Consider the following 27,177-nt stretch of genomic DNA (forward strand, 5'->3'; position numbering starts at 1 on the left):
CAGAAAGCTGAAGAATCTGACATGCAACTTTGTCTTATTTTAGTTCCTGAAGGAAGGTGAAAAACTTCAAACATGGCAATATGTATTGTAGATATCCCAACAGCAACTTTTCTGATTTCTAGCACATACCAGTGTTGCACACTTGGAATTTTGGGTCAACTTTAGGTAAAGCAGAAATGGAGGGTTTTGTTTCAGAAGAAACTCTGAACATGAACAAGCATAGCAGCTTTTCATGGAGCTGTTCTGATAGTCAGTTCCAATCATTTTTATTTTGTTACTACACTTTATACCGCAAGCATCCCTTGGTTTCTCATATGGATGATGTCTTGCAAAATCACAAAGCATGATGTGCAGCAGCTGGTGACTTTGGGAAAACAGGAAACTTTCCATCCCACTGTGATGCCTCTTACGGAAATTACCAATTAGTAAATGTGACACTTAACTGGCCCTTACTAGGTTTGAGAATTAACATTCCATGCAAGTAAACAGAAAGCAGTTATCACTTCTTCAGTTTAATATTTCAAATTGACTTATGTTTCCAATTATTTTGAATGAGATCAACCAGACTGAGTCAATCCATAGCTACCCAAGATGTCATAGGGAAACCAGACTTTAATAATCTCTAGAAGTGACCTGCCTAACAGCAAACTTATCCTAAGTTTGGAGCATCAATTTACTCGTGTGCTCAGTGCTTGGTGTGCAAGCCTGCCCATGCACATGTGCATCTCACACTACTGAAGGACTGTTAATTTACAGCATCCAGATACACTAGAAAACCTTATGATAGGCAAAAAGAATCGCCCTCTCCTCAGACAACCATGAGAGCATGTCTGTCTCAACATACTTTTAGAGAGAAGAAAACAGATGGCACTTACCTCCGACAGCGTTACAGCGAGATGTCATTTCCCAGAGGACCAAAGCCATGGAGTACACATCTGTTTGTTTGAAGGACTCCATGTTCTCCAGGTTCATCCTGGACTCCAAAACCTCAGGGGCCATATATCTTGCTGTGCCAACCTACAGGAGAAGAGATTGGGGAGAGCTCACAAGCTGAAATTGCAATTCATGTTTTGGATTCCACTGTGATTTAACTTCAGCTTTCACAGAAACAGTGCCATTTGACATGTATCCAAAAATTCAGGCTATACTTGGCACAGGCCATATTTTCTGCTGCCAGGGGAATCTGGCATTGTCCTGACTACCAACTTACTTGTACCTCTCTTGGTGAGGAAAAAAAAAATAGCCCTTTTTACTTCCTTAAGCAAATAATTTTGACACTGACAAATTTTCTCACTCTTTGGCTATTCACAGATAAACTCCAGCCTTTCGGCCTGAAGCAATTGCTGCTGACCAAGTGTCTTTCAGATGAGCAAGAAACATTGTATTATATTGCACAGCATATTACAGTGTTAGCTGTTTCTTTTCATGGTAGGCTTAAAAGGAGAGTAAATGCAGGCCTGGGAGAAGAAAGCAAACACACAAATGCTGAATGCAGAACCACACATTTGAACTGAAACCAAAAATCTGCCCTTTGAAAAAACGTTCTCATAAACTTTATTCATACTGAGCAATTTTCAGCAATGACTTTAGCAGCTTTGCTGAGATCTAGATTATGATTTTGCATTACAGAAAGTGAAGTTTAAAAGTCTGTTTTTATAATGAGAAAGGATTTAAGGAAGAATTCTTGGATCACTCAACAGTTGCTCTCAAATGACAAACTCTTCACAAAAATAACGTATCCCCCTTGAAAAACTGCAAACAGAAGTCTTTCATCAGGCAAAGACAGATTCAAGTTGAAGACTGTTTAATGGCAGGGATGAACAAACACAAGTGGGTGATGCAGTAGGACATATGATTTAAACGAGCTGTTTACACTACAGCAATCACTCCAGAGCCCAGAGGCAAGCAGGGCTGTGAAAGATCATTTCAGTTACTGGGTCTGCAACTGCAGACAGCCACATAGTAAATGTGCAGTCTTGAGAGAGCCCTATGGGCACCCTTTTTATAAGCCTCTGTAAACATGTCTTATCACCTCAGGCTCAGGGCAAGTGTGAGGATGTTCCACAAAAAGTGGAAAGTATCATAACAAGAAGGAAAGATCAAGAACATAGCTTTGTCATAGGACCTTGCAACAGCAGAAAATCTCTGTGTCAAAAATATCCGAATGGTTGTAGGATCAAAGCCTTTATAAACAGAGGACAGAAAAAAAAATTCAGTGTGAGCAGTCTCAAAGTTAAGTTCCCTGCTACATTGACACTGATGAATTTAAGGGCAAGCATATGAATAGCAGCTATACCCTGAACAGATACTTGGGCCAGTCATGTCTCAGCACCACCAAGGTGAGCACCAACTCCCTTCCCTACATAAAATGTACAGATGGAAACACTGAAGTAGAGGTTGCTGCTACCCACCATTAACTCTCTAGCACATGATTTCTTCTCCAAGCCATCCCACCCAAAGCTTAAGAAGGTTACCTGTGCACATGGCCAAACATCTGCAAACCTTGCAGATTTTAACAAGAGTTAATGATGCCTAAACACAGGTCCCTCACATTGCCACAAAGTTCTGTTCTTGTCTGGCATTTAACACACTCTTTGCAGCAATGAAAATGATTCTGCACTTTTGCAGGACAGTGGAGGATGAAGGCCTACAACTACAATGCACAGAAGAAAGTGTAGAAAAAAAAATTGACTTGAAGAATGCTATCAAGCCAATCTTATATCCTTCCTGCTTAGAATTATCATGTATTTCATTCTGCTTATGTCGTTTTATCTGCATTTTAGTTTATCACGTTTATTGGTCAAAGACACTTTTTCTGTATGTTGAAAACAAGTGACTCCTGAGTCTCAAAGGCATTTTTAGGTATCTGAACTCTGGCAATTCCAAGCTGATTGCCCCCGCTAGGGTCTGGATATGTTTCTTCTTTGCAGATACCAGTCTGCTTTCAGTTCTTGATTTTCCAAAACTTCTAGTGAGAGACCATCTCGCTTCATTTTTGTGATGTTTGAATCTTTTTTTACTGGAGATCTTACATTTCTTTCAAGCTCTTGAGAGATGTTTCACGCCCTGAGGTGTATCAGTCAGAGAGGCAGTATATATTTCTCTTTATCTGATGCTGCTGAGGTATAGAACTGCTGGCCTTGCAGCCACCTACCAGTTCTCTGAACACAGTGGGAAGAAGGTCCAGATTTATATGGTCACATTAAGTAATGTCTGCAAATATTAACCATCATGGATGACCAAACTCAAAAGACTGCAAAGGTTCTGTATGGGAAAAAGGTGGTTTCCAGCCTGGTATTGTAGTCAATAATGGCTATATCTGCATGATATGGAAGGTAGATGGGTAGATTGGAAAGAAGATGGCTTTGTAATCCCAACAACTTGCCTTCAATATTAGTGCCTAAGGATGACCAGAAAAACAGTTAAATACTTACATTCTTATTTATTTCATCGAAAGCTTGAGTTTTTCTTTAATTAAAAATTGCGTCAACTCCATTATACAAGTTTTAAAATTGAATCTCCTGGTAGCAAGGGTTTGAATCAAAGAGTAAACTTTAGAAATTATGCATAAGGCAAACCTTGGGGCAAGACTTCTTTAATAAAAGCTACAGCACTAAAGCTGGCATGTTGGGGAATTAAAGTGGGTTGCTCTTGTGAGCCCAAAAAGAACAAGGCAGAGGTTGGAGTCAAATCAATTGACTCATACTCCTTTGTCACAGAGAAAAACGACATCAGCTGGGTCACCCCCAAACAGATTCACTGAAGCTAAACAAAATAAAACAGTCAGCCTCAACACCAGTGTCCAAGGAGACCAACTCCAAAGCCATAACCTGATCTAGGCAGCCCTGTACTTTGTCACCAGTGTTGGTGTGGACTGTGGAAGTGGCAGTATCCTCCTGCTTCCAAGTGCCTCTGAGGAATACCAGAGAAATCAGCACGCAATAAGGGTCCGCTTTAAGCAAAGTGTCTGTGGGTGATGAATTTCAGAGTCCTTCTCTTGCTTCAAATGGGACCAGTCTTATGATTGACAATCTGGCATGACTTCATTGAACTCTAAAAATATCTGGCATACTGGAGAGAAATTATATGTAACAGGGTGGTGTTTGTAGTATTTTAAGAATGGCTCCAGTAATTAACATTCACTCCTGGCTCTGGTTAATAGATCTTCTAAAAATGAGATCAGGACAGTTGCTTTTCAATAAGGAGACTTCCAAAGGCATATCCACATTTGATTTACAACAGTAAAACTCCTGTGAACTCAACAGAACACCACAGACGGAAGATCTGTCCCTGAAAATATTCTAAGCTAAAATATTTGCTCCATGTGAGGTAAAAGTTAGTTTAAATAGACAAGATTTGAGTAATCTATGTATAAAAATACAAATATGAAATACACAAATATATACATAATTAAACCATTAGGAATTAAGTTAACAAATGATCTGAATTTATACTATGGGAGTTTTCATTAAAAGAGACACTATGTAGATGTAGATAATCTTCAACACCTTCATAAACATTCCTGTCAAGTAAATGAATATTATCCATGCCCCTTAGTTGAAAAATCACAACAGGACAAGTATTTTTATTTGACATCCCTGTATTTGCTTACATGTGAAGAATGTACTCATTCATTATAGAGGTCTCCTTTTTTTAAATTTAAAATTATTATCTATCTGTAGTTACATGCTTACAGCTTTTGAGGATGCATGATTGACTTCACTTATGCTGGGGTAAACCAGGACTGGGTCAAGTCACACAGAAGTGTAATGCCATCAGGCACAAAAATTGTGTCAAAACCTCACAACATGAAGCAGATCCTTATTGTATTTGTGTGTGTGCATTGCAGCAGCACCATGAACAGTTGCTAAAAAGCTCATACATACTTGGTATAAGTGAGAGGATGGTTGCATCACACACATATGCAGATCTCCAATCATAACAAAACCTACATTGCACTCCTCTCGTTGTTGCTTTAATGTTTAGAGCCTCTTTGTTTATAAACCCATTCACATTAATTTTAAATTATTTTTAGTCAAAGCTGCCGGAGAAGCCTGCAGTTTTTCCATCTTTTCAGCCCACGAACTGACAGACCAACTGGTACATTACCCGCCCCCCACTTCAACCTTCTAACTTACCTGCCCACTGTTAGCCAAGTCATCCACAGAGAGGGAAGGGTCCAGCCTCAGGGACAACCCAAAGTCACAGAGACAGCAGGTTAAATCATTTTTCACCAGGATGTTGGAACTCTTTAGGTCTCTGTGTACGATAGGTGTTTTGGGACGACCACAGGGTGTGTGGTCACTGTGCAGATGGGCAATCCCTCGGGCCAAGGACCCACCAAGTTTCCAGAGGTCCTCCCAGCTGATAATGTGCCGTGTGAGATATTCCTGCAAGTTTCCTTTAGCATGGAAGGCAGTGATCAACCAATACTGTTTGCCAAGATCTGTCTTACGCTCCTCTGCTGTCAAGAACTGGAGTATGTTCTCGTGCTTGAGGTTTACATCTGAAAAAATATCTTTCTCAGTTTTCCAGGAAGCATATTCTTCATAGGAGAAAATCTTGACTGCCACAGTTTCATACTGTTCTGATGTGTTTTGCTTCAATTTGGCTTTGTACACTTCAGCAAACCTTCCTTTGCCAACAACAACGTCCAACTCAATGGGCAGCAGCTCTGTGTTGTGGTTGATGTTGTTGGCACACGTGGAGCTGATGTCTGAGCGGTCGTCATCTAACATAATGGCACAGCCATCACTGCAGTCCTTATGCTTCTTGGGCTTAACATTCTTCTCCCATGCCTTGCTGACTTTCCTCTTCTTGTGAGTGCGGTAGGCATAAAAGATAACAATCACAGCAACAGAAATCACCAGTAATGGGACAAGACTTATGATTGTGACTTTGGAAATTTCATCTTTCTCCTCTGGTTTATGGGGGTCATCTGCAAAGAACAGAAGGAGGGCATGCATGAAGTTATTTCATAGTTTCATATGTACAGAAAGCTGTCAATAATTATAATTTTTATCAGAATGCAATAAATTATCCTCTCCACTAACAGCAAATAATAAAAATTGTCTCTGCTTTCTTGCTTCAAAATGTTGTTTTGTGTGCAGGCCTCTGCTTACCAGGACTTCCCTGTCTGCTTACTTTATAAAAAGCCAGAACTGAACAAGTAAGATCCTAACGTAATTAGTAGCTTTGTTCTTCTCTCGGACTTTTAATATATAATGGATGAAATCCTCACTGTCCTGAATACAATAGCCAAAGTCTCCTGTACTCACTCTGTCAATGTATTCTTGACAGAACTGCTCCCTTAACCACTAATTACTAGAATACATTAATTTTTCTATAGATAAACAGACAATGAAGCCTGTGAACTCCCGCTTGCCCATTTACTCCAGATCCAGTATATTTTAGTAGGATCCCTGCAAAGCCATCTTCAGGAAGTCTGTTCACACACTATACAAAAATATTTAGGCACAAATATGTATACTTGCATACAGACTCAAAAAACAGAACTCATTCTCATGCTTTGATGTATGTGAATGTTGCTAGAACTAATTCAAACACCTGCATGTAAACAGGCTAAGAACGGTCACCACCACCATCCTCCAGGTACTTCTATATGGATTTATGTATTGAAAAACTTCCTCTGTGAGTTCCTTGTGGGCTGTACAGTAGTTTTCTGCTGTGATGAAGATGTTTATTCCTAACTCCACACCTGGTGCACTGCACACGCCAACATATTCTTAGGTGGAACATATAGAGAATAGAAGAACAACAGGGACCTATTCTAGAATAGGGATGTGTTCTGGGAAGAGTACAGATTACTACAGGTAAGAGCTGCCCTGTCACCTCTCAAAACTACCTTCTAGTTCAGTATTTCTTAGGGAAGACAACCAGTTTAAAAGGGAACAGTTTAATTCCAAGAAGAGATTAAAGGAGGGCCAGAGTTTATATCTGAAACTGATTTGATTGAGCACATGGAAATTTACTCTCTCAGTCTCTTCCTTTGATAAAATGTACTGTATCATCTTTGCATGAGGGAGGGAATTGTTTGGAAGAAGTCCTGGGAACCTAACCTAAATGGACTGAAACCAATGTAGCTGCAGGTACAGCTAAGCAAGTGGCTTGTGGTGGCAGCACAGTGCTCTAGCAGATGCTTACAGCCATGTCATTGACTCAGGCTCTGTGCATCAGGCCAAATAAGTCAATACGAAAAGGAAAAGTTTAATAAGCTCTGAAGGGAAGCTGTCACTGACTACATTAGCCACAAGCCTCTGTTTCCCCTACTCTGTGCCTTTCAAAACAAAGGTGAGCAATGCTAAAACGGATAAGGGTAAAAAGTCTACAATTAGAACAAGCAATTAGAACTGACCCTCCAATTTCACTTGTAATCACTAATCCATTGTAAATCCAGCTGGCAATTAGCAGGAGCCATCAGCTGTTCAAAGGCAGGTGATAGGACATCTGAAAAGTATAGTCTTTTTATCTGGAAAAAGGCTTGCATCCTGAACCAGGATGTGCTTCTTGTATTTGAAAGGTTCATCAACCAGATGCAAGTGAGTAATTAAATCCTAGCCTCCCTCACAGGGTTTCAAGGAAGAAATGCCTTTCTAGCACTGTCATTCCCAGCCTAGCACAGGTCAATGATTTGCACTAGCAGTACCTACAAAAACATATTTCCTTTATTTATGCAAAAGAACTTAAGGCAATCCCTTCTTCCAGACTTATGCAAACCACAAATCCTTGTTCTCCAGTAGCTTCTCTTAACAACAAAATGTTAGAAATTTTAAAATTATTACATTTTAAATCAAAACAATACCTAAAAGTTCATCACAGATTAAAGCCAACTCTTCTGCTTTTAAACATATTGAAGAGGGGAAAAAAATCTGCTGTGTTTGTATGGCTCTTACGGGAGGAATATATTTAGAAAGTCAAATGTCACTGTCAGTAAATAGATTTGCATTGCTTATTCCCTTGTGCATTCTTTGCTTCTAGAAAATCTGCTTTATTAAGAACTTGGGAAACACCCTGATGGAGGAGAACTGACTGCATTGTGGGATGGCTGTTTTGGAGTTTTGACTGCAAGCAGGTCACAACTATGTGACACAACCATGACCTATAACAATCAGAGAAAGTAATTTTATTGAATATTTGGAGTTCTGTTTTGCTGGTTTAGGATTTTTGTTGTTTTTTCTTGACCACAGAAAAGCATGCTTAAGTCTGGACTCTGCCCGTGGAAACGAGTAACATGTCATCTGTATCATAGGGTATCCTCTTTCACAAAGATGAAAATGTTTTTTTACAGCCTTTTAAGTCCTTTTTCTTTGCCACAGAGCTGCAGTATGTAGACCAGATATCTGAAACACAAACATCTTTCAAAATGAGTGACAAAAGTCCTAAGATGCATTAGTTGTCTTTCAAATTGCTCCCCCTGAGTGCAAGCAGCTGAAGGTAGCTGGGTGCATGTTCAGCTCTAACTGAGGAGAAACACACCGTGCTCCTTTACTGTTATGGCTACCTGTGTGAGGATCTCCAGACATTCCTACAATGTCCTGGAGCAGGTTGTATTATTTTGCTCTACAGCTGAGAACTCTCCAGCAGAGTTCTCAGCTCCTTCAGCTCTTCCTCTTTTTGCACAAGAGAAAGCTCTGCTTGCGGTGCAGGGGAATTTCTGGGTAGAAGGGAAAAAACTGTCAATGTTGCAAATGTTACTTGAAAAAGAATGTAAAAAAAAGTTAATCAAAGCAGAAGCTGAGCATTTTGGCCACTTCCCTCTGAACACTGTATCATCCTGCAGCCCTGCTGCAAAGTGACACATCCGCTTTGGCATGGTCACTTGGAGGAAGCAGAGAAGCAGGGGGTGAAAAACATTGAGCTGCACAACCCCACCTAAAGCAGCAGGGACAAAGGCTGTGCTAATTTTCAGTATTTAAGACACTAGGTAAATCCCACTCAGTGTTTGGAAGCGCAAGAATGAGCACACATCAGGGAGAACTGAGTGTCAGGACTGACAAGGCTGAACTCTAAGCTTAGGAGGGGACCAAGCTGCCTGACAGGAGAATTAAAGGGGACAGCAAGAGCAAAGAGCTGGTGGCACTGAGGTGTGTCCCAAGCAAGTCACTTCTGGAACTGCTTTTGATTTTGCCTAATGATATAAGCAGAATCAAATCAGCCATTCCAGCACAAACTAAGCATGGGGTACTTCTCTGCAAAATCTGTGTACAAAATCAGGACAGGATCAAAATTCAGAGCACACCTGTATGCTTGCATAGTGGCTAGCCAACATTTTATGGCTTGACTAGAGGAATCTAAGAATAAATATGTTGACTTATAAATAAATACCTATGACTAAAACCTCATAATTTAAAAAATGGGAGTGCAGCTTCCTCTTTCTGAGCACTGGAATGAGCAAAACCTGGCTGCACAGACAGGCAAGGAAATGGTTAAATGAAACAGCCTTTCATGTTTTGCAAACGTGCTCCTAAATAACTTTACCCACCCACAACTATTATTTGGGTGGATCAGTCCTTTCTTAGGCTTCAAAAGAGCCTATTAATATAGCATAACAATGGAGAAGTTGAGCTAAAAGAAAGCTTCCTGTATGCGGTTTAAACTAAGCACAAACCATCTGCATAACCCTTAACACTACCCAAGCCTTGAGGGAATAGAGCTCAGGTGCCAAGGAAAATGGAAGCACTGTATAGCCCCTGTTCAGTCAGGGAGCTTCAAAGCCCTAGAACTTGCAAATTCTTTAGGTCGGTTTTCATGCCTTTGATACAGCTTTAGTGTCACTGAACTTTGGAAGGAATAAGTAAAACAACGGCAGTGAAATGAGGACACACACTTGAATGGCAGGGCAGCAGACTACCCAGCCAGTACTGACAGAACTACTTCCTTGCTGTCTGCTGCTCCTGTGAGCTCTAAAGCTGCTGCCTATTCAACTGCTAGTCAAAGCCACGGAGCAGAGAAAGAATATATTTGATATTAGCAGAACCCAAGTTAAATATATCAGCACCGATGTATTGCAAGCTTGTGCAGTGTCTTAAAAATTCCCAGAAACAGAAAGTCACAAAACATGGTCCCAGACACAGAACTGTGATCTAGTTATTTTGCAAGATCCCAAGACACAAAGCAGCCCTTTGAGCCGACTGGAAGAAAACTCCATTTTGTAGAAATTCTGAGGTTTCAAAGTTTGATTTGAATTCCACACTGGAATGAAAACCAACACTTTTTGAATGCTTTTGCCTGAACAGAATTTCTGTTCAAATGCTGCAGTTTGGCAAGAGATGTATGTGAGTGCTGAATCCCCAGCAGTGAGCGGACTGGTATGGGTGGGGTACAGCAGCTTCAAGTTCAAGACCCGCTCTGAATCAAGAGAGAGCTTTTTACAAAATGGGAGTTTGAACCTTGCCTGTGTAGTGATTTCTGAGCAAGGCACTAGGCAACAAAATATGGAAAAGCCTGCCCATCTCTTTAGTACTGTCTGGATGAAAACTAGCTCCATAAAATGCTTCACTTTCAGTGACATGAAATTTACTCTGAACAGCTGTTTGGCGTAATTTAGTTTATCTCTATTGCAGAATCCTAAAGTGGAAATGAAATTCTGTAGCTCAGTGTTTCATGTACATTCCTGATTTTGGCCTTTTTAGAATTAAAATGACTTGGAAATCTTCAGCAAAACATTTTTTGGTGGGAAATACTGATTTTCAATCAGAAACTCTGCTTCTGATACTCCTATACTTTTCCCTGAAACTTCTATCTTAAGGACAAAAGTGCTCTGAAAGTTGATGTAATTTTGAAAAATTTCTGCTGGTTTTACAGGCATTGTTTTAGGGGGTTTGCAGATGGGGGGTAGGGAGCTATTTTTACTCAGGGTGGAGGGTGTTTCCTTAGGAAAATGGTTCATCCTGACAAAAAAAACCACTTGGTAATAATGAAATTCAAATGCTGCACCTCAAATTAACCTGCATTTTTTTTTACCATGATAGCTTCTTGGAAACATTTTAATTTTTCATACTTGCTGGAGACAATTTTTTTTTCCAATTTAATAGTTTTGTTGTGCAGTTCCAGCCCTCCCTCAGCTCTATGCTGAACCAACTCATGGCAGAAGAGAGATTACTAGTTTTTAAAACCAGAGTGGGCTCTATATTACTATCCAGTGGAAAATAAACCCTGGCATTTCTTGCAGACTTTCCTGAAAGTTGAATTCCTTCAGCAAGTTTCTGTATTTGACAGGATCTTTTTTTGGACTAGGTAAACCAAGTATGTCAAGGCCAAGTAAGATGTGCTTGAGCTGCATGTCTTCAGCTTTTAGTCTGAAAAGGATATTACCCGGGTATCCAAAAGAAGATCTCTCTCCTGGAGAGGCACCACCTCCGGTAGTTGGCAGGTCTGCCTGGCCTGCTATAGAATCATGGAATTGTTTAGGTTGGAAAGATCATCAAGTCCAACTTTTATCCCAGCACTGCCAAGTCAACCACTAAACCATGTCTCTAAGTGCCACATCTACAGAGCTTTTAAATTGCTCCAGGGATGCTCATTCAACCACTTCCTTGGGGAACCTGTTCCAGTGCTTAGCAATGCTTTCAGTGAAGAAATTTCCCCAGCTATCCAATCTAAACATCCTTTGTACAACTTGAGGCCATTTCCTCTTGTTCCATTGCTTCTTACTCGGGGGAAGAGGTTGACCCCCACCTTGCTACAGCCTCCTTTCAGACAGTAGTAGAAAGCCAAAAAAGGTTCCCCCTCAACCTCCTGTTCTCTTGGCTAGACAACCCCAACTCCCTCAGATAGTCTTCACAGGACTTGTGCTCCAGATCCTTCCCCAGCTTTGCCACTCTTCTCTGGACGTGCTCCAACACCTCAACGTCCTTCTTGTAGTGAGGGCCCACAGGATTTGATGTGTTCTCAGCAGTGCTGAGTTCAGGGGGATAAGCACTGCACTGGTTGTGGTGGCTCCACTCTTTCTGAAACAGGCCAGGATGCCATGGGCCCTCTTGGCCACCTGCTCTCACTGCTGGCTCATGTTCAGCCACTGCTGACCAGCACCTCCAGGTCCTTTTCCTCCAGACAGCTTTCCTGCCCCTCTTCCTTCAGCCTGCAGCATTGCAGTGGGGTGCTGTGACCCAAGTGCAGGTTCCAGCACTTTGTGCCCTAAGGGTTTACTTAAAGGTATGGGAACCCATTCATCTGTTCTTGTGGGTATTTGACTGCCTAAATGTTCTTTGCAGTCAACAAATGGTTGGCAAACCCAGCTCTCAGAGCACTCAATGCATGTCACTGCTCAGTGCCACCACTTATCTCTTTTCCTGAAAGGTAGTAAGCATGAGCTATTTTGAAGACCAGTGGCACACCCACTGCTGCGCTCCCCTGCAGACCTGCAGCTTTGGCCTTGGCACACAACTATCTAGGGGATCAGGACTCAAGACTTCTCTGTAATGCCCAGGGAAAATCCCCAGCTAGATGTGTTACATGTTGGAAGAGTCATGCATATACATCTGTCACCTGATGGGAATGACTGCATCTTAGTCACAGGGCTGGGAGGCAGGCAACTTGACTGCCTCTGGGTGGCTTACTTCAGCAAAAAGACTGGGCAGCAATGACCTAATGGATATTTCATCTATTGTAAGCAAGATTTCATTTTTCAACTGATTGCCAAGTATGCTATTCAGCACCCAGGAGGTCTAAGAAACTCTTAAGCTCTAAGACAGAACAAATAGCTTGTTGCTGCTTTTATTCCCTCTCTGCTGGCTAGAAAGTGTAATTCCTTGGTTTGCTGGCACAGCACCCATTTGCTTAAAATCCTCCACCCCACTAATGCATTCCCTTCTTACCTCTCCCATTCTAATAGGTCCCTTCACTGTGTGTACATGGCATCTCTCACACACTTTGATTTTTTCAGCTGAGCTTTCCTACTCAGCAATATGAAAGCCAACATATTTTAACTTTACATGATGTGACAGTGTTTCTGTGGGCTTGGGTGTTTGCTGCTGTTTGCTGGTGGATTTCTGGAACAAATCAATATCTCCAGTTTCAATATGTTTCAACAGATGCCACACATTAACCACTATTTTTATTCTCAGCCTGAGTTTCACCCTCCAACCTTTCCCAAAATATTATGTTGCCAGTGTTGGTTACAGTTTGTTTCTGTCTGTAATTATTAAAGTCTCTTCCATGACAACCTGATAAAAGGTTGGCCACATTCCCATACTTATTAAGCTCTCAAGTGATGCAAATTGTAACAAATATGCCAACCAGACTGGAACAGCACTGCCTAGTTTGTTTTTACACAAATCTGTAACTGAGCATGGTTATTTTCCTAAGAAGCAAACAATATAAATAATACAGAGCAAAACAAAATTTTGGCTCCTTTAGCCTCTTTTCATTCTATTTCCTTTCTATCCCATTAAGTGAATCAGATGTTCAGCATTACACAGCCTCTCCTTTGGTTACACACAGCTGCAGGCACTGGGTGGGACTCTAGTGCCTGCAAATACCTAAGAGGAAACAGAGAACAAAGCCAACATACAAGCAGTGAGGCTCTGTGCAATGTTATGTAATGTTACTGACCTCTTTTATGGGGCAGCTGGAAGACAGTTACCTTCTGAACATGTTAGTTGGATAACAGAAAGAGAGATTAATGAAAGCCTTTGTTAAAATTCACTTGGAAGCAGTCCAGCTGTAATCATCTCCCTTCTGATGTTCCTTGAGCACCGGACAACTCATCACATAAGTATTTATGGGCTGGTGACTGTTTGCACACAGATCTTAAGTCTGAGATCCTTCTATGGAGTCAAGTAAAATCACTAACACTTTAACTCTAGTAAGGAGAGGAAGAGGAGAGAAAGAAAGGAAAAGACAGGATCAACATGTTAGAGACAAATGAGGTACAAAGTTAAGGACATTTTGAAACATTATCTATATTTCCTGCAGTCCGGGCACAGGACAAGGCATCACACAGGCATGCTTGTGGTGATTCAGGCAGCAGAGCAGCACCAGCTCTCCCAGATAACAACTGTACACAGTGAGCAATCAGAGCACTTGGAGCACTGCAAATCCACAGGCTGTAATTTGTTCAGGCAAATGACTCAGCTACAATTGATTAATCAAATAGGCATGTCTCTAACACTCTCAATTAACCAACTCTGTAAAACCATGGTCAATGCAAAGTTAAAAAGAAACTGCTAAAAAGCAGCACAACACCCACCCTCCCTTGACACACTTCCCCAATTAGCTTCATTATTCTCATAAACTCTTGTTGACCTGTCAATCTTCTCTATCACTGAGGTTTTGGTATTTCAAGGCAACTGTCTGGATGGTTCAGAGTTGCTGCTTAAGGTTTCTCTCATATCTGGGCGTGGTGGGAATGCCCAAAATAATGACTTCATCTTGCAGTAGGTGAGCACTAAACAGTCTACCTAAACAATCCCACAGACACCTTGGTTGCAAGCTGCATGGAGACTTGCATAGAGACAGGTGAGGATAAAAAATTACCACCATGTCAGTTATTAGAATGAAACAACTACAAACAAAACAGAACTGTGTTGAAATCCTGGTTCCAACTTTTCAGTTCTCTGCACCGTTGCTTGGATTTGAATTTGATGCCCAGGATAACAACTGCATATATATCGACAACTGTATTTAAAAGACTTGTTTTCTTGTTTGCAGTCTACACTGCTGGTTTACAAATTGATGAATGACTGTGCCTAAATGAGCTGCACAAGAGGAAGCAGTTCCAAGGCACACCAGATAGGTAGGTCATGCACTAAGTAACATGCAGAAATCCCATACTCTTGTCTACAATGAGTACCTTGTCATTTCTGTCCACAGAAAACAGGTCAGATGTGGGGCTGGAAAGGCCACAGTACTGCTTGGTCTCTTGGGGTAAACCAGGCTTAACTTCAGTCAAAGAACTTGACTTCAAACATTGTTAATAAAGCCCAGCTTTGTTAGGCAGCTGTCATGCTCACACTGGCTAATGGCTGGGAGATGTGGTGAAGGTAAAGCTGAGGAACAAAGCTGCCCAAACACCACGGGAGGACTGGGACTGTGCAAACAACTACAGACAGACCTGATTCATCCCAGCAGATCAAAGTAGAAGAACGTAAAGCAAGATTCAGAAGATTCACCAGACACAACCAGACATCAGGGTGCAAAAAGCCCTCATAGTCTAGTCCTGCTCTCATTTTTTCCACAACAGAAGGGCCAGGCCTCTGTCTGCCACCTAGCCAACCTCTAGCCACCCCAGGCCTTTTACCCCAATTCTGCCTAATCTTTTCCAGTGGTTTTGCTCCCTGGCTTTGCCTTCTGGTAATACTAACATTAGACTTTTGAATAAATAATAATTACAAAACACTGGCATTGAGATTTGCTGTGAGAAGCATTTTTCCACCACAAGGGTGTAAGCTGCTTGCCAGTCACCCACAATTTTGTTTGGCAAAAAAAGAGAGCGATTAAAAAATAAACACAGAGTAGTCAGATTTACAATGGTTACCTGTCTCCTGCATGTTATTTCTCCAAGAACTACAGAATATTCTTTGGAGTGATTTGCACTCAGTATTTTCCACCAGCTGCCTGTGGCCTGGAATGCCAGGGATCTGAATCAGGGTCAGGCCACTGACACAGCAGAACTACAGGCATATTTAGGCACGTGTTTGACTTTGTCTTGCTTATCTTGCAGATTGGCAATTTAAATGAAAATCCATACAATAAACAGGCATTTTATTTTGATGTATGTACTTCAAACATTTCTAAAGTCACTCTTGAGTGAGTCACAACACCTCCAATACCCAAAACCTTTAGATGTTTGTGTCTAAAAATGGAGTCAGGAGGTTTGCCCTTCACAGTCAAGACTTATGCAAGCCAATAGTGCTATACACCAATTCTTCCAGAAGCAATAACAGCTCAGCTGTGAATCACTGGAATTCAGTGACTAACCTTTGGTGGAAATTAGAACTTGTTGCTTTAACCAGGGTTTTCTTTCTTACCTCAGAAACATCAGAAACAAACTAAATCTGGTCTGTCTTAAGTGTGCATACAGGAAGAAGAGGTAAAACACTAAACACTAGTCATTTATAACAGCAGCTTGAAAGGAAACACTGTGATCAACAGGTGAGCAATTGCAATCCTTTTTATCTCCTTTTCTGCTAATAAATTATTAAAACCACTGTTTGATCAGGCTTTTTTTAGAGTAGCTCTCATCTTGCTCTCTAAAACTAGAATGTGCAAAACCACTGCAAAAAATTCTTGTTCTGGTGTACAAGAAATGTAGAAAAAAAAACCACACAAGAACAATGTACAGAATAGGTCTGGATGACAATCATTCCAAAGGCAAAATTATTACAGGCTATTATCTAGTTGTCTGGAGGAGCCATGGACCAGCTGGCTGTGATGTTCTGCTCAAAGTTAAACACAGACAGGAAACCGCATGTCTGATACTGTAAAAATCGTTTGTCTTCCTGCCATGGCTAACCAGGCAAGCAACCCAAAGGGGCTGTTTTCATTTAAAAGAAACACTAATCCACAACAATAAAAAAGGAATGGCAAAGCCTCAATTCTCCCCCCTCCTGACTGGAGTTAATGCCTGTGTTTGTGAATGAAATGGAAATGTTACGAAGTGAAGTTTTACATTACTTTAATTTTTATCTGTAGTTATTCACTTAATACATATGAATGCAGCACATGGTTTTCATGAGTCACCTGAAGTGCTCACAGCACATGACCTAAAAGGACAGGCTCCACAAGGAAGAGTGGAAAGAATTTGGGTAAAAAGACTGGGTTTAAACGTCTACTCCTCCTTGTAGTTGATCTGGAAGTGTGAGAGAGCTGCAGAGTTCATAGGAATGAAGGCACTTGGTGCTGAATTTCTAGAATGGTTTTCATAATCATATACACCAAAGACACACAGTTATCAGTGATTGCATTCAGCTACATAGCTCCAGATAGCACAGCTATAACATGGCTAACTCATAAAAATTTAGCCAAAATCCACAAGGGTGTGGTTCATGTTGTACAAAAACACTAGACAGCTGACACAGATTAAGATCTCTTCTCTGGGGACACATTCTCTTCAATAAAACCAAACAATCTCTTAGAATTAGGTACTGGGTCTACCACTTGTGCTCATATCAATACCAGTATATACTCCAAATCCTTTAAAGATCACCCAAGTAAGGGTTGGTCACACAACCATGGATCAGCAGTCAGGTTGTCTGGTTTCAAATCAAGCTTGACGAGGGGATGGGGAAGACAGAGATGAGGGGTAGCACCAGAAAGGGATAGCCTGGGCCAAGGGAAGCAAAGACATGCTGGCTTGCTCTTGGCTAATTTGGTGGGGTTTTGTGACCTAAACTAGTTGGCCTTCTTGGAGGCTTGGAGAGCTACAATTGCTCACATAGTTGTTCACCTCAGTGCAGTCACACACCATGTTTCCCAGGAGTGGAAAAGCATCCCAACTCTTCGTTATCTGAGCATTAATTATATCATTTTCTGAGGAACTTATGGGTGATGGGAATGTGAATACACAAATGTCTCAATAGAAGACCTTTAGAAGTGTGAACACACTAATTTCTCAATAGAAGACCTCACTCTTCCCTGTGAGAAACCTGACTTTGTCCCAGTAAAATAATCACAGCAGGTAGGACAAAATAAAGCAGAAGGGGTGTGTGCAGCCACACACATCTGTGTGTGCAGTAGGAGGTCCACCAGCACTGCACACACCTGCACTGCCTTCACTGTGTCTGCAGCGGCCCCCATCAGAGCTCACGAAGTAGGATGGGGATGGGTTATGCACTTGTGGTTTGGTCTGCACTCACATTTCCCTGGTTTAACTGAACTCATGTACACTTCCTTGTGCCATATAGGTGTGAGGGAACATGTTCCCCAGAGAAGGAACCCAGCTTCTTCACATCCACCACAGGAGAGGTGCAGATAGTCAGTTACACCAGAGAAGCTGACTTAAAATTCACATCCCAGGTTACCAGTAACATCTCTATTTGCAGATAACACATTACAGCAATACAGCCTTTTTAGAAGAGGTAGGATCTCAAAAATGGTATTTGCCTTTAGTTTAGATTTTATAACGTAATTAGCATGTGTTGCATTTTGGTGTGCCAATAGAACAACTGTAAACATCTTTCTTTCTTCTTCCATCGGGTTTTAAGTGCAGTATCTTGAGCTGAATATCAGACTTACTTCAAAATGAGGACAGCCTGGCAGGAAGAAGTTCTGAGGGTACTCAGAACACAGAAAAGAAAGGTTGAGATTTTGCAAGATTCAAGAAAGACTAAAATAGCACCTGCCAGTTCTCCCCCACAAAATGCAATTCCAAAGGACATTGGTATAACGCAGTTAATATCCACACAGTTAATACTACTTGCAAGAAAAGTAAGTAAATTATTAAACCTACCTGATGTAAAAATGAGCATATCATTGCATTCTTCACCTGTGCAGGAACACATGAACATCAATCCCCCATCATCCTTTTTTTCCCTCATCAAACACTGCTCTGATTTATAGTCATCCAAAAAGTGACCATACAGTGTTTCCTGGGGATCATGGCATATTGTTTCTAATGTCACATTTTCATCATTCTGTCTCCTAAAAATGAAAAGGAGAAAATTGAAATAAAAAAAGGAATATTTTATAAAGGGAGCAGACAGGACCATGCCCGGCCAAAATCTGCCTCCTTTGAGAACATAAATGGCATTTAAGGAGCATCGTATGTTTTTCTCTGTCTTTCCTGAATGGGGCAAATTTGGCACTGTCTGGGCTCCTCATATTTGTACAATGGCACAGCTATTCCTGTATCATATTGCTGTTAAGCTCACAAGAGTGCCTCTGAAAATCTCACTTAGAATTATTCAAGCTAATGCTCGATGAACTCCTGTGAACTTCAGGACATACTTTTGGTTTTTGTGGTCACTGAGCAGACAGTAAAAATCTGTGGGAAATTATGATAAAAACTGAATTATTTCCTCAAAATCAGAGAATTTCTAGTCAGTTGGTCTTTTCATTTTGCTTTTGAAGCCTACAACCAGCACAGTTTGTGCACTGAAGGAGTTATATACAAAAAAAACCCCTCAACCAACTAAAAACACCCCAGCAAAATACCAATCATAAAAACGGATGCAAGTTAGAGTTGCCTCACAGCTAGGGAAATATTTGCAGCTGATAATCTGGACTATATTCCTGTGTTTTGCCTGGTTCACAGATTTAATTTCATTGACAAAAAAATTATAGGCAAAAAGCACTTTACAGTTCTCAACTTATTTGTCTTTTAGATAAAGGTTATGAAAAATCCAACATGTATCTTAAATTGTAAACAGCTCCTTTTTATGGCAATAACAGACACCAATGACTTACTAAAGAATCACAGGAGAAATATGGAAAAGCACACTGGACTGATCCTGAACTGAAATGCCTACTTCCAATTATGCTGAACATCTCAAGTCAATGGACACAACTAATCCCTCAGTACATTAATTAGTTATGTCCCCCTGTAAGTGGTTGTAATTATTTTACTAAATCAGCAGCAATGCTGCAAACACTCAGTTGTATTCCTTTAGTCCAGTTATTAGCTCATTAAGAGTGTTTCTGGCTTTCTTTAGTAGGACTGGATTCCCATTTATGAAAAGCAAGGGAAGCCCCAAGGGAACACAAGCTTAAAGCAATAAATCCTAAAAAGGTATTACAGATAATTTTCATAAATTCTTGATTTCTTTGAATCTAGACAGAGGCTACATAAAAAGCATCATGCCTACATCAAAGTCTCTACCTACACAGAAGTTTTTTCCCATTAAAAGGAAGTATTTCTACCTATACATCACAACAAGCCTCTTGCGATAAATCTACATAATCTAGTTCCTTTGAAACCTGAGAGAGAATTGTCTCTGTTCAGCAACTGTCACTACAATCCTCTCTTGAGCCTCAAATTTGTTTCTAATCTTGAGTGCTGTGGGTGGATAGAGCTTAATGGCTTGCACAAAACCATACTTCTTTTCCAGTAACAGTGTAAGCTGGAATAGGACTGTTTTAGAAAAAAACAAGTCCCCAGAACATTTAATATCAGAACTGTTAACCTTAAGCAACTCTTGGTGTGCTGTGCAGAGATATGAGTTGGAAGTGGGAGAGCAAAGCCTGGTGAGGGAGCAGGGACATTCTGAATGTCAGAGCAATCAAGGAAAGTACTAAGGAGTGAGGAATGAGGGTGTGCTCCTGTCCCCACCTGTATGAAGAAATAACTTACCATACAGCAACACAGACTTCACTACTCTTCTCACAGATAGAAGTGATGTTGCAGTTACTCTTGCACCGATGTTGGTTTGAGCAGGTTGTTACTTTAATATCACAAAATTTGCATAGGTTTGACATTTTCAGTCCACCGTCCTTATTTCTTTCTACAGGCGATGTAAATTCAGCTTAAGGATGAAAAAAAAAAAGGAAAATCAATAATGGTAGATGATAAGATTGCATTATTGCTTATTATGAAGATAAGGTTTTCATCAGGAGCAAACATTTGCTCTTACCTTAAATTAGAAAATCTTTGATCTTTCACAGCTACCAATTTTCTTTACAACAAGGTAAGTGGCACGATGTCAAGACCAGGTTAATCAAAGTGAATTTGAAAAGTGAAATGAACTTCTATTGACTTCAGAGGGAGCAAATGTTGCCTCGTAATTTGCAGAATTATGCATTTTCTGAAACCAGTTGGCACTAAAATAGCTCCTCTGCACTCAGCTATTCCCATTACTTACAGGCAATGTATCTGTGCTCCATGTGTAACACTGCATCATGGTCTGTGTGCCACAGTAACTGCAGATTCCACACTGAGAATGCACATTAGCTGTGTGACATCATTATAACATGGATCAGCATGAATTTTGCCATTTTGTCTTTACTAACCTGAGGCACAACCTAGGCATCATCCCTAATCTGATTATTGTTCACACATAAAAATCACAGAGCAGGAACAGACTTTGAGCTTCAGGTAGATGGTCTGCCAGAGGATGTGGGTGAAACTCAAGCTAGAAATGCAATAGGCATCTGTGCAGCTCATGTGATCTACTGCAGGAGTCTAACTGGGCTAACTGCAGGGGACTTGAACTCAAACTAACTTGCAATGACAGCCTGTCTTGTAGATGTCTACTTTGACCCAACAGCTACTTTTCTGCACCCAGAAATTGAATAATTACATGCTTACTGGTTCTGAGTCTCAGTACTTACCATCTGCTTCAGTGTGGCAGCACTAAGGAGATATTTTTTGTGCCAGTGTTTGAACTTCAGGAAACATACTTTTAGCTCAAAAACTATTTTGAAAAGTGTAGCTACAAGGAACAGAAAATGCTGACACAAAATTCTTTCTATAGCTAAAACGAACATGCAACTATCTGAAGTGGAGCAGACAACAACGGTTTCAGTCTGACTCACTTTGCAATATAATTGGAAAAGTAGGGTGAACCACTTTGAGGAGATACTGGGCTTACATGCAGCACAGCCCTTCTCTTGTAGCCACCTGCATGTTAAAACTGTGTTCATATTGCTTTCTGGAGCCAAATGTTGCTAGTCAACCTGTTATAGGCAACCAGGGATTTATAATTTCCCACTCTCTACTCAATTAGCTGAGAAATCAATTTTTTCCTTCTAGAACTTCACTTTTTACTACCATTAGACTATTTTACTACAGGAAATAAATATACCTGATTTTTCCAGGAGGAAATAAAAGAGCCTCTTGCTAACATTTTCAATTGAGTTCTGAACCATTGTGAGAGACTGAGAGAAAGGTCTTCTCTCTTCATCCAAACCACACATCTTTCTCATCACAAGTATGCTCTGGTACTGACCTAAGGTTTCTGATCTAACAGCCACTATAGTCAGTGGCAAAACTTCGAATGATTTAATGGTATAGAGGAAGATGCTACACAGAGGGGATGGTTAGGATGAGCTCACTGGGTGTGGCAGTGTGCTCCTCCCTGCTTTTGGCTCAAGCAAGAGCTAGCAGGGGTGTTGTGAGAGCTGCACCTGGCTTAAAGCTGGACTCTGGGAAGACAGATAACAACACAATAGCTGAGGGCCATAAAACTTACTCAGCAGCTGAGGTCTATTTGAGCATGCGCCAACCAAAATACAGCTGGCATGCAAATCCCACTATAAGTCAGTCATCTTACTCCATAAATAGGGAACAGCCCAGGGTCTGCTGAGCTCTCCTGCACAGCTGTGGGCTGCATGCCAGGATCTCCCCTTGAACAGAGATACCTCTTGAGGTTGCGAGAATCCTTATTGCATTAAATACTCAGTAAGTGAAAGGGGAATAAGCATGCTGAAACTTTGAAATCTTAGCTAAGTGAGATAAAGGAACTGCTTGTGCACATATAATCCTTTAGACTTAAGTTCCTAGCCTGCAACTAGGTTTGGATCCAGACACACCTGGAAACTGCCTGAGAATGTGAGGGGGTCCCTTCTGAACCTCATGACTCAACATGAGGGTGTCTCTGACAGTTTTGTCCCACCTTGTCCCCTATGCAGTAAATAACCAAGTGTATGTTGCCATCAAAGCTTGTTATAGCACTGTCACATTTACTATCAAATTTTGTCAAAATAAACATTGCAACTTTTCCAAGGCAAGTGTCACCCCATTTGCAACACTGGGAGCTCTTACATGGGTGGAGAACACTGGCAGTATATTATGGGCTGGCAGAATTTTAAGCCCCAGGTAAACATTTCTTGTTCTTAATTACATGTGTTGCAACAACTCCCGGTAGCCGTGTAGAGGAACAAAGCCTCATTGAAGCGGGTGTGGTAAGAACTCAGAAGGTCCTGAATGCAGTATTCTATGAAATATGTGTCAACATAATCCTCACTATAGCAAATGGTACATCTCTTCTGGATGGTGTACTTCTCTTCTTACTTACCACGTGCTGAAGAGAAACTAATAGCTGTCACAACTTATCTAGGTTGCAGTAATGATTGAAACAACATGATAGTGAGGGACTGTCCCTCTACCCAGAAAGAAAAAACAAAACCGATTCATGGTCCTAAAAGCCTGGAACAAAAATTAGAGACAAATACTGAGGGAGAGGTGAAGTGACTCACCCAAATGTACACAGGAAGCCTGTGGCAGGGGTGCCAAGCATCTCACAACTGAGCACGGGGGAAAGGAATCAGCTGCATCTATGCTGCTTTCAGCTCTGAGCTCACATGGCAGCTGTGGCACGATGGATGCCTGTGCCATGAGCATGACTCAGTCCCTTCCAGTGCCCACAGCAGTGGAGCCAAGAGCCACATGAAGGTGGGTCCTTAGGTAAACTGTTTCAAGCACATTGTATTTGTTGAGAGAAAGGGTTTGGTTCCTGTGCTGCCCCTGGCTGTGCCAGGTTCTGCCAAGGCTCACCCACTTGAACAAACAGATGAAAATAAATATGTTTGGACCTCTTCCAAGGAGGGATATCCAAACCAAACTATTTGTTTAAAAATGTTAAAAAAAAAAAAAGGAAGAAGAAAAAGAAAAAAGCCATCTGGAAAGCAGCAATCCCCTGTAAGGTCGCAAACCTTAGGTTTCTACGGTAGGCATTAGTTTCATGACCAGCAACAGTAGCAAAATGTTGGCCAGTTAGGACCAGGTAATTTCTGATCAGATTTAATTACTGTCAAAAGATAATGGGGTTTTCGGACTTCCAGAACTGACTACACTTGTATTTTCTCCCTAAAATTCTTCTAACAGAGGTTGACAGATCAGTGACTCTTTATTCATGCGTCTGGCAGTTCAAAAACTGTCTAAACTGCCCAGGTGGACAAATTTTATTCCATGCTTCAACATTTGGTTTAAAGTGAGACCACAGTTTACTTTCCCTAAGACTGTCATAATGCTCTAGCAGATGTTGGTCTATTGTTTGTTATTACTCCTTGGCCTCGTCCACTGTGATAACCCATCTAGTTCCAAACTAAAGCCATGTTTGACTTTTTCTATCTGATGCTGAAACCACACCCTGCAGATGGCCTGAGAGGAAATCTGGAGTTAGATAGCAATTTTGATTACAGACTGCTAGTAGACTCTGAGAACTCAGAAACCCTGAAAAGATGGGTGTTCTTCCAAGTCACATGAAATCACACCTATCTTTAATCAACAAAATCCTGCCTGGAAATCGACAAATTGGTAGGATTCTTCCCTAGGAAAGTGTATTCACTCATTCCCTGAGGGACTCATAAGCAAGGAGTGGTTCAGGACCAACAGATTGCTCTTCTTCTTGTAGTCACTTAATTGTTCACCTCTAAAAATATTTGATTATCCTGCTGCACACTTCATACTACATGAGCCACCTCCTCAAGATTTTCTCCTCTAAAGAAAACCGAAGTCACTTGAAGACTGTGGACAGAAGCAATCTTTGATTTGAATGAAAAAGTGGATATAATGAAAAAGTTAACAGAGAAATCACAGATTTGCACAGGTGAATGAAGCCATCCTAAAGTGTGTGCTTGTCTCCAAAAATTTAAATTTGCCACACACTGTCTAATGTTAGTTTTCTTATTTTGACTTCTACAGGAAGCCTAATTCTAGCTTTCCTTTCTTCTTTGTCCATAGAGAGTCATCCAAATACAAGACTGTGCTTTCTTGGCTATGAAACTTTCAGCCAACCAGTTCAGCAGAGATCAGCCACTGTGGTTAAAATGTATGGAACATGCAAACCAACATGTGGGCTGGACATTATGGAAGAGACACTAGAGCAATCACATTAGACAGGTCCACTCCATGGATTCTGGTAGAGCCGGGCTTGCAGAATATCACTTCTCTTCTGTGGTTCACATCTTTATTTATGATCTCTTAGGACATCATAAACAGGACACCTCACCCAAAGTCTATTTGAAGTAGTTTGCTTTGCATCTGTTGTCTGTAGATATGTAACTTCTATTGATGCCTAACGTTGTAGCTTACTTTTCTCTTATTTTTAATATAATTACAGAATTCTCACAAGCTAACAGCATTAAATAAAGCCCAAAATAACATGCTATCTTTTTGGAATTATCTACACTGGAAAACCTTTTATGTCTTAGGATGCATTTCAGAAACAGCAGCCGATTTCTCTTACTCCTATCTTGTAAAATCCTGTCACAGCACTTCTGTTCTCTCACCCAGTGTCTCTGGCACATGTACACTTATAAAACAGCAGGCAGATTCCCCCCCCCCCAAAAAAAAAAAAAAAGCTGAGAGAGACATTGGGATGGGAACTCAACTACTCAGCTGCTGTGAGATAATTCCACCTGACAGGAGAGATTTGAAGATTTCACTCCACTACATCATGGAAATCTGCCAGGAGGACAATGTCTTTATCAGAGAGCCTTGAAGCAGATTGTCCTTGCTCTCCCAAAGAGCACAGCTCCATGACATCATATATCTGTGTTTGGAAAGCACAGTAGCAGCTCGGAAGAGCATCCAAACTGTATTGCCTTCTCATCCAACAGAAAGACATCAAGTTTTGCCAGGAACTGTACTAAACAGGACGACTTCTGTTTTGACTACTATCCCCAGCACATGATCTACAGCCCTAGTGGAACTTTGACAGTTACGGAGACACTGCCAGTTTCATTAAATTTGCCTTACACATATTGATGAATTAATTGCAGGAGTGAGAGAGTCAAGGAAAATGCATGACCTGAGTTTTGCTTTCAAGACCTAGATGTATATCCTGATGGCTACTCTTAAGTACACTGATTATGTCCAGTGTGGTAATACAAGGAAGTGAAGATGGAAACACAATCAATCCTAAAGATAAAAAAATAAATCATGAGTTACAAAATCACAAGACTAGTCAGACAGACCATGGAAATAAAGGAAGGGAAAAAACACAACCAAAAAACCCTCCTAAACAAAAAAAACAAACCCCAAGCAACCAAAAAAACAACTGCTGGGTTCTCCCTTACTTGCCATTGCTGGCTGTACTCTTAAGAGTGCTTTTTGAGAGATGTTTTGAAACTTTGGCCATGAGTAGGAGGGTTGGAATTACCATCTAACTAGAAAAAAAAGGCATGACAAAATGAAAATAAATCACTGGGATCCAGGAGGTGTATCTTCACGAAAAATAGCTGTATTTCTATTACTCATCATAAAATCACAGGAGCTGGCAATACTGCAGATCACCTAGTAACTCCCATCATAACAGGTAGAATTTCATAGGGTTATTCAGGGTAACCCTATGAAATATGTATTTTCAGTTTTTCAGTTGCAGCTGCCATTTCTAAGCTTAATGTCATCTGAGCTGAAATGGAGTGTTACATACTCTTATTTTCACCATGTGAGTATGAGCTCACAATGTTCACACTATCTTGGACACTGCTTTGGGTGCAGTCCTTTATCTCAACCATGAGCTACCCCAGCAGGATTACCATGGGTACAGGACTTTTATGATTTTCTGACTGTTTCTATTAAGATTAACAGCAGTGATTATCACGAGTGCTGAGACAGCCTCTGTAAAACCAAACATGTGCTATCTTTTACGTACAACTAAAATATGTCAGAGGAAAACAGGTTCCATGAATGTTTAACCACCCCTGTGGCAGGACTCCAGGAAACCACATTCCTATGGATTGTTCTGCAGAATCTCTCAGCCTCGATCTTTATCATACATAGTCACAGATCACTGACTACCACAGAGCACAACAGATGCCTTAGTCATTAGTTCAAGTTGTGCCTTTAACTGTACTGATTGCACTTTTGCAAATTTCAGGGGCTCAGCAATAGATAACAGCTAAAATAACTTCCTGCTTGAAGCCAGTACTTTGTGAACTACTTGGAGGAGATGCATTTCATGGCTTCCCCCTGTCATGCAAAGGCTTTTGCCCATCGTGTGAAAAAAATGCAAGTCACACCTATCACACCAAAGAACGATTTGGTGTGGCCCACAGGCTTTTCTGAGGTTTGTGTGACTGGCTCTCCAGCCATGACTGAGAAGTCTGCTAGGAAAGAAGAAAGCAGACTAGGTAAGCCATGTTGACCAGCTAGATCTAGGCAAGAGTAGTTGAGCCACCCCTGCAGAAGGAAGGCCAAGGCAAAAGAAAGGAAAGCCAGAAAGCTACTGATGAACTGCAATGAATTTTGGAAACCACTATTTCTCATCTACCAGCAGGCAAAGTATAGAGGAAGGTACATGCAGAGGGAGAAGACAAAAGGAAAAGGAGCAGGAGTTG

General features: G+C 40.9%; 1 protein-coding gene across 2 annotated transcripts in view; it reads right to left on the reverse strand.

Annotated features, from left to right (window-relative positions):
* Window positions 1-27,177, reverse strand: part of TGFBR2 (transforming growth factor beta receptor 2) — a 60,527-nt gene that overhangs the window by 12,754 nt on the left and 20,596 nt on the right. For both annotated transcript variants that reach the window (XM_039708417.1, XM_039708408.1), the window contains 4 exons: window positions 20,249-20,420; window positions 18,410-18,600; window positions 5,139-5,938; window positions 876-1,017 (listed from right to left, as the gene is read on the reverse strand). In XM_039708417.1, the coding sequence (XP_039564351.1) occupies window positions 876-1,017; window positions 5,139-5,938; window positions 18,410-18,600; window positions 20,249-20,420 (1,305 nt within the window). The remainder of the gene's footprint in view (window positions 1-875; window positions 1,018-5,138; window positions 5,939-18,409; window positions 18,601-20,248; window positions 20,421-27,177) is intronic.

This window comes from Passer montanus, unplaced genomic scaffold, assembly GCF_014805655.1.
Source record: "Passer montanus isolate IOZ18808 unplaced genomic scaffold, ASM1480565v1 scaffold10, whole genome shotgun sequence".
Taxonomy (NCBI): domain Eukaryota; kingdom Metazoa; phylum Chordata; class Aves; order Passeriformes; family Passeridae; genus Passer; species Passer montanus.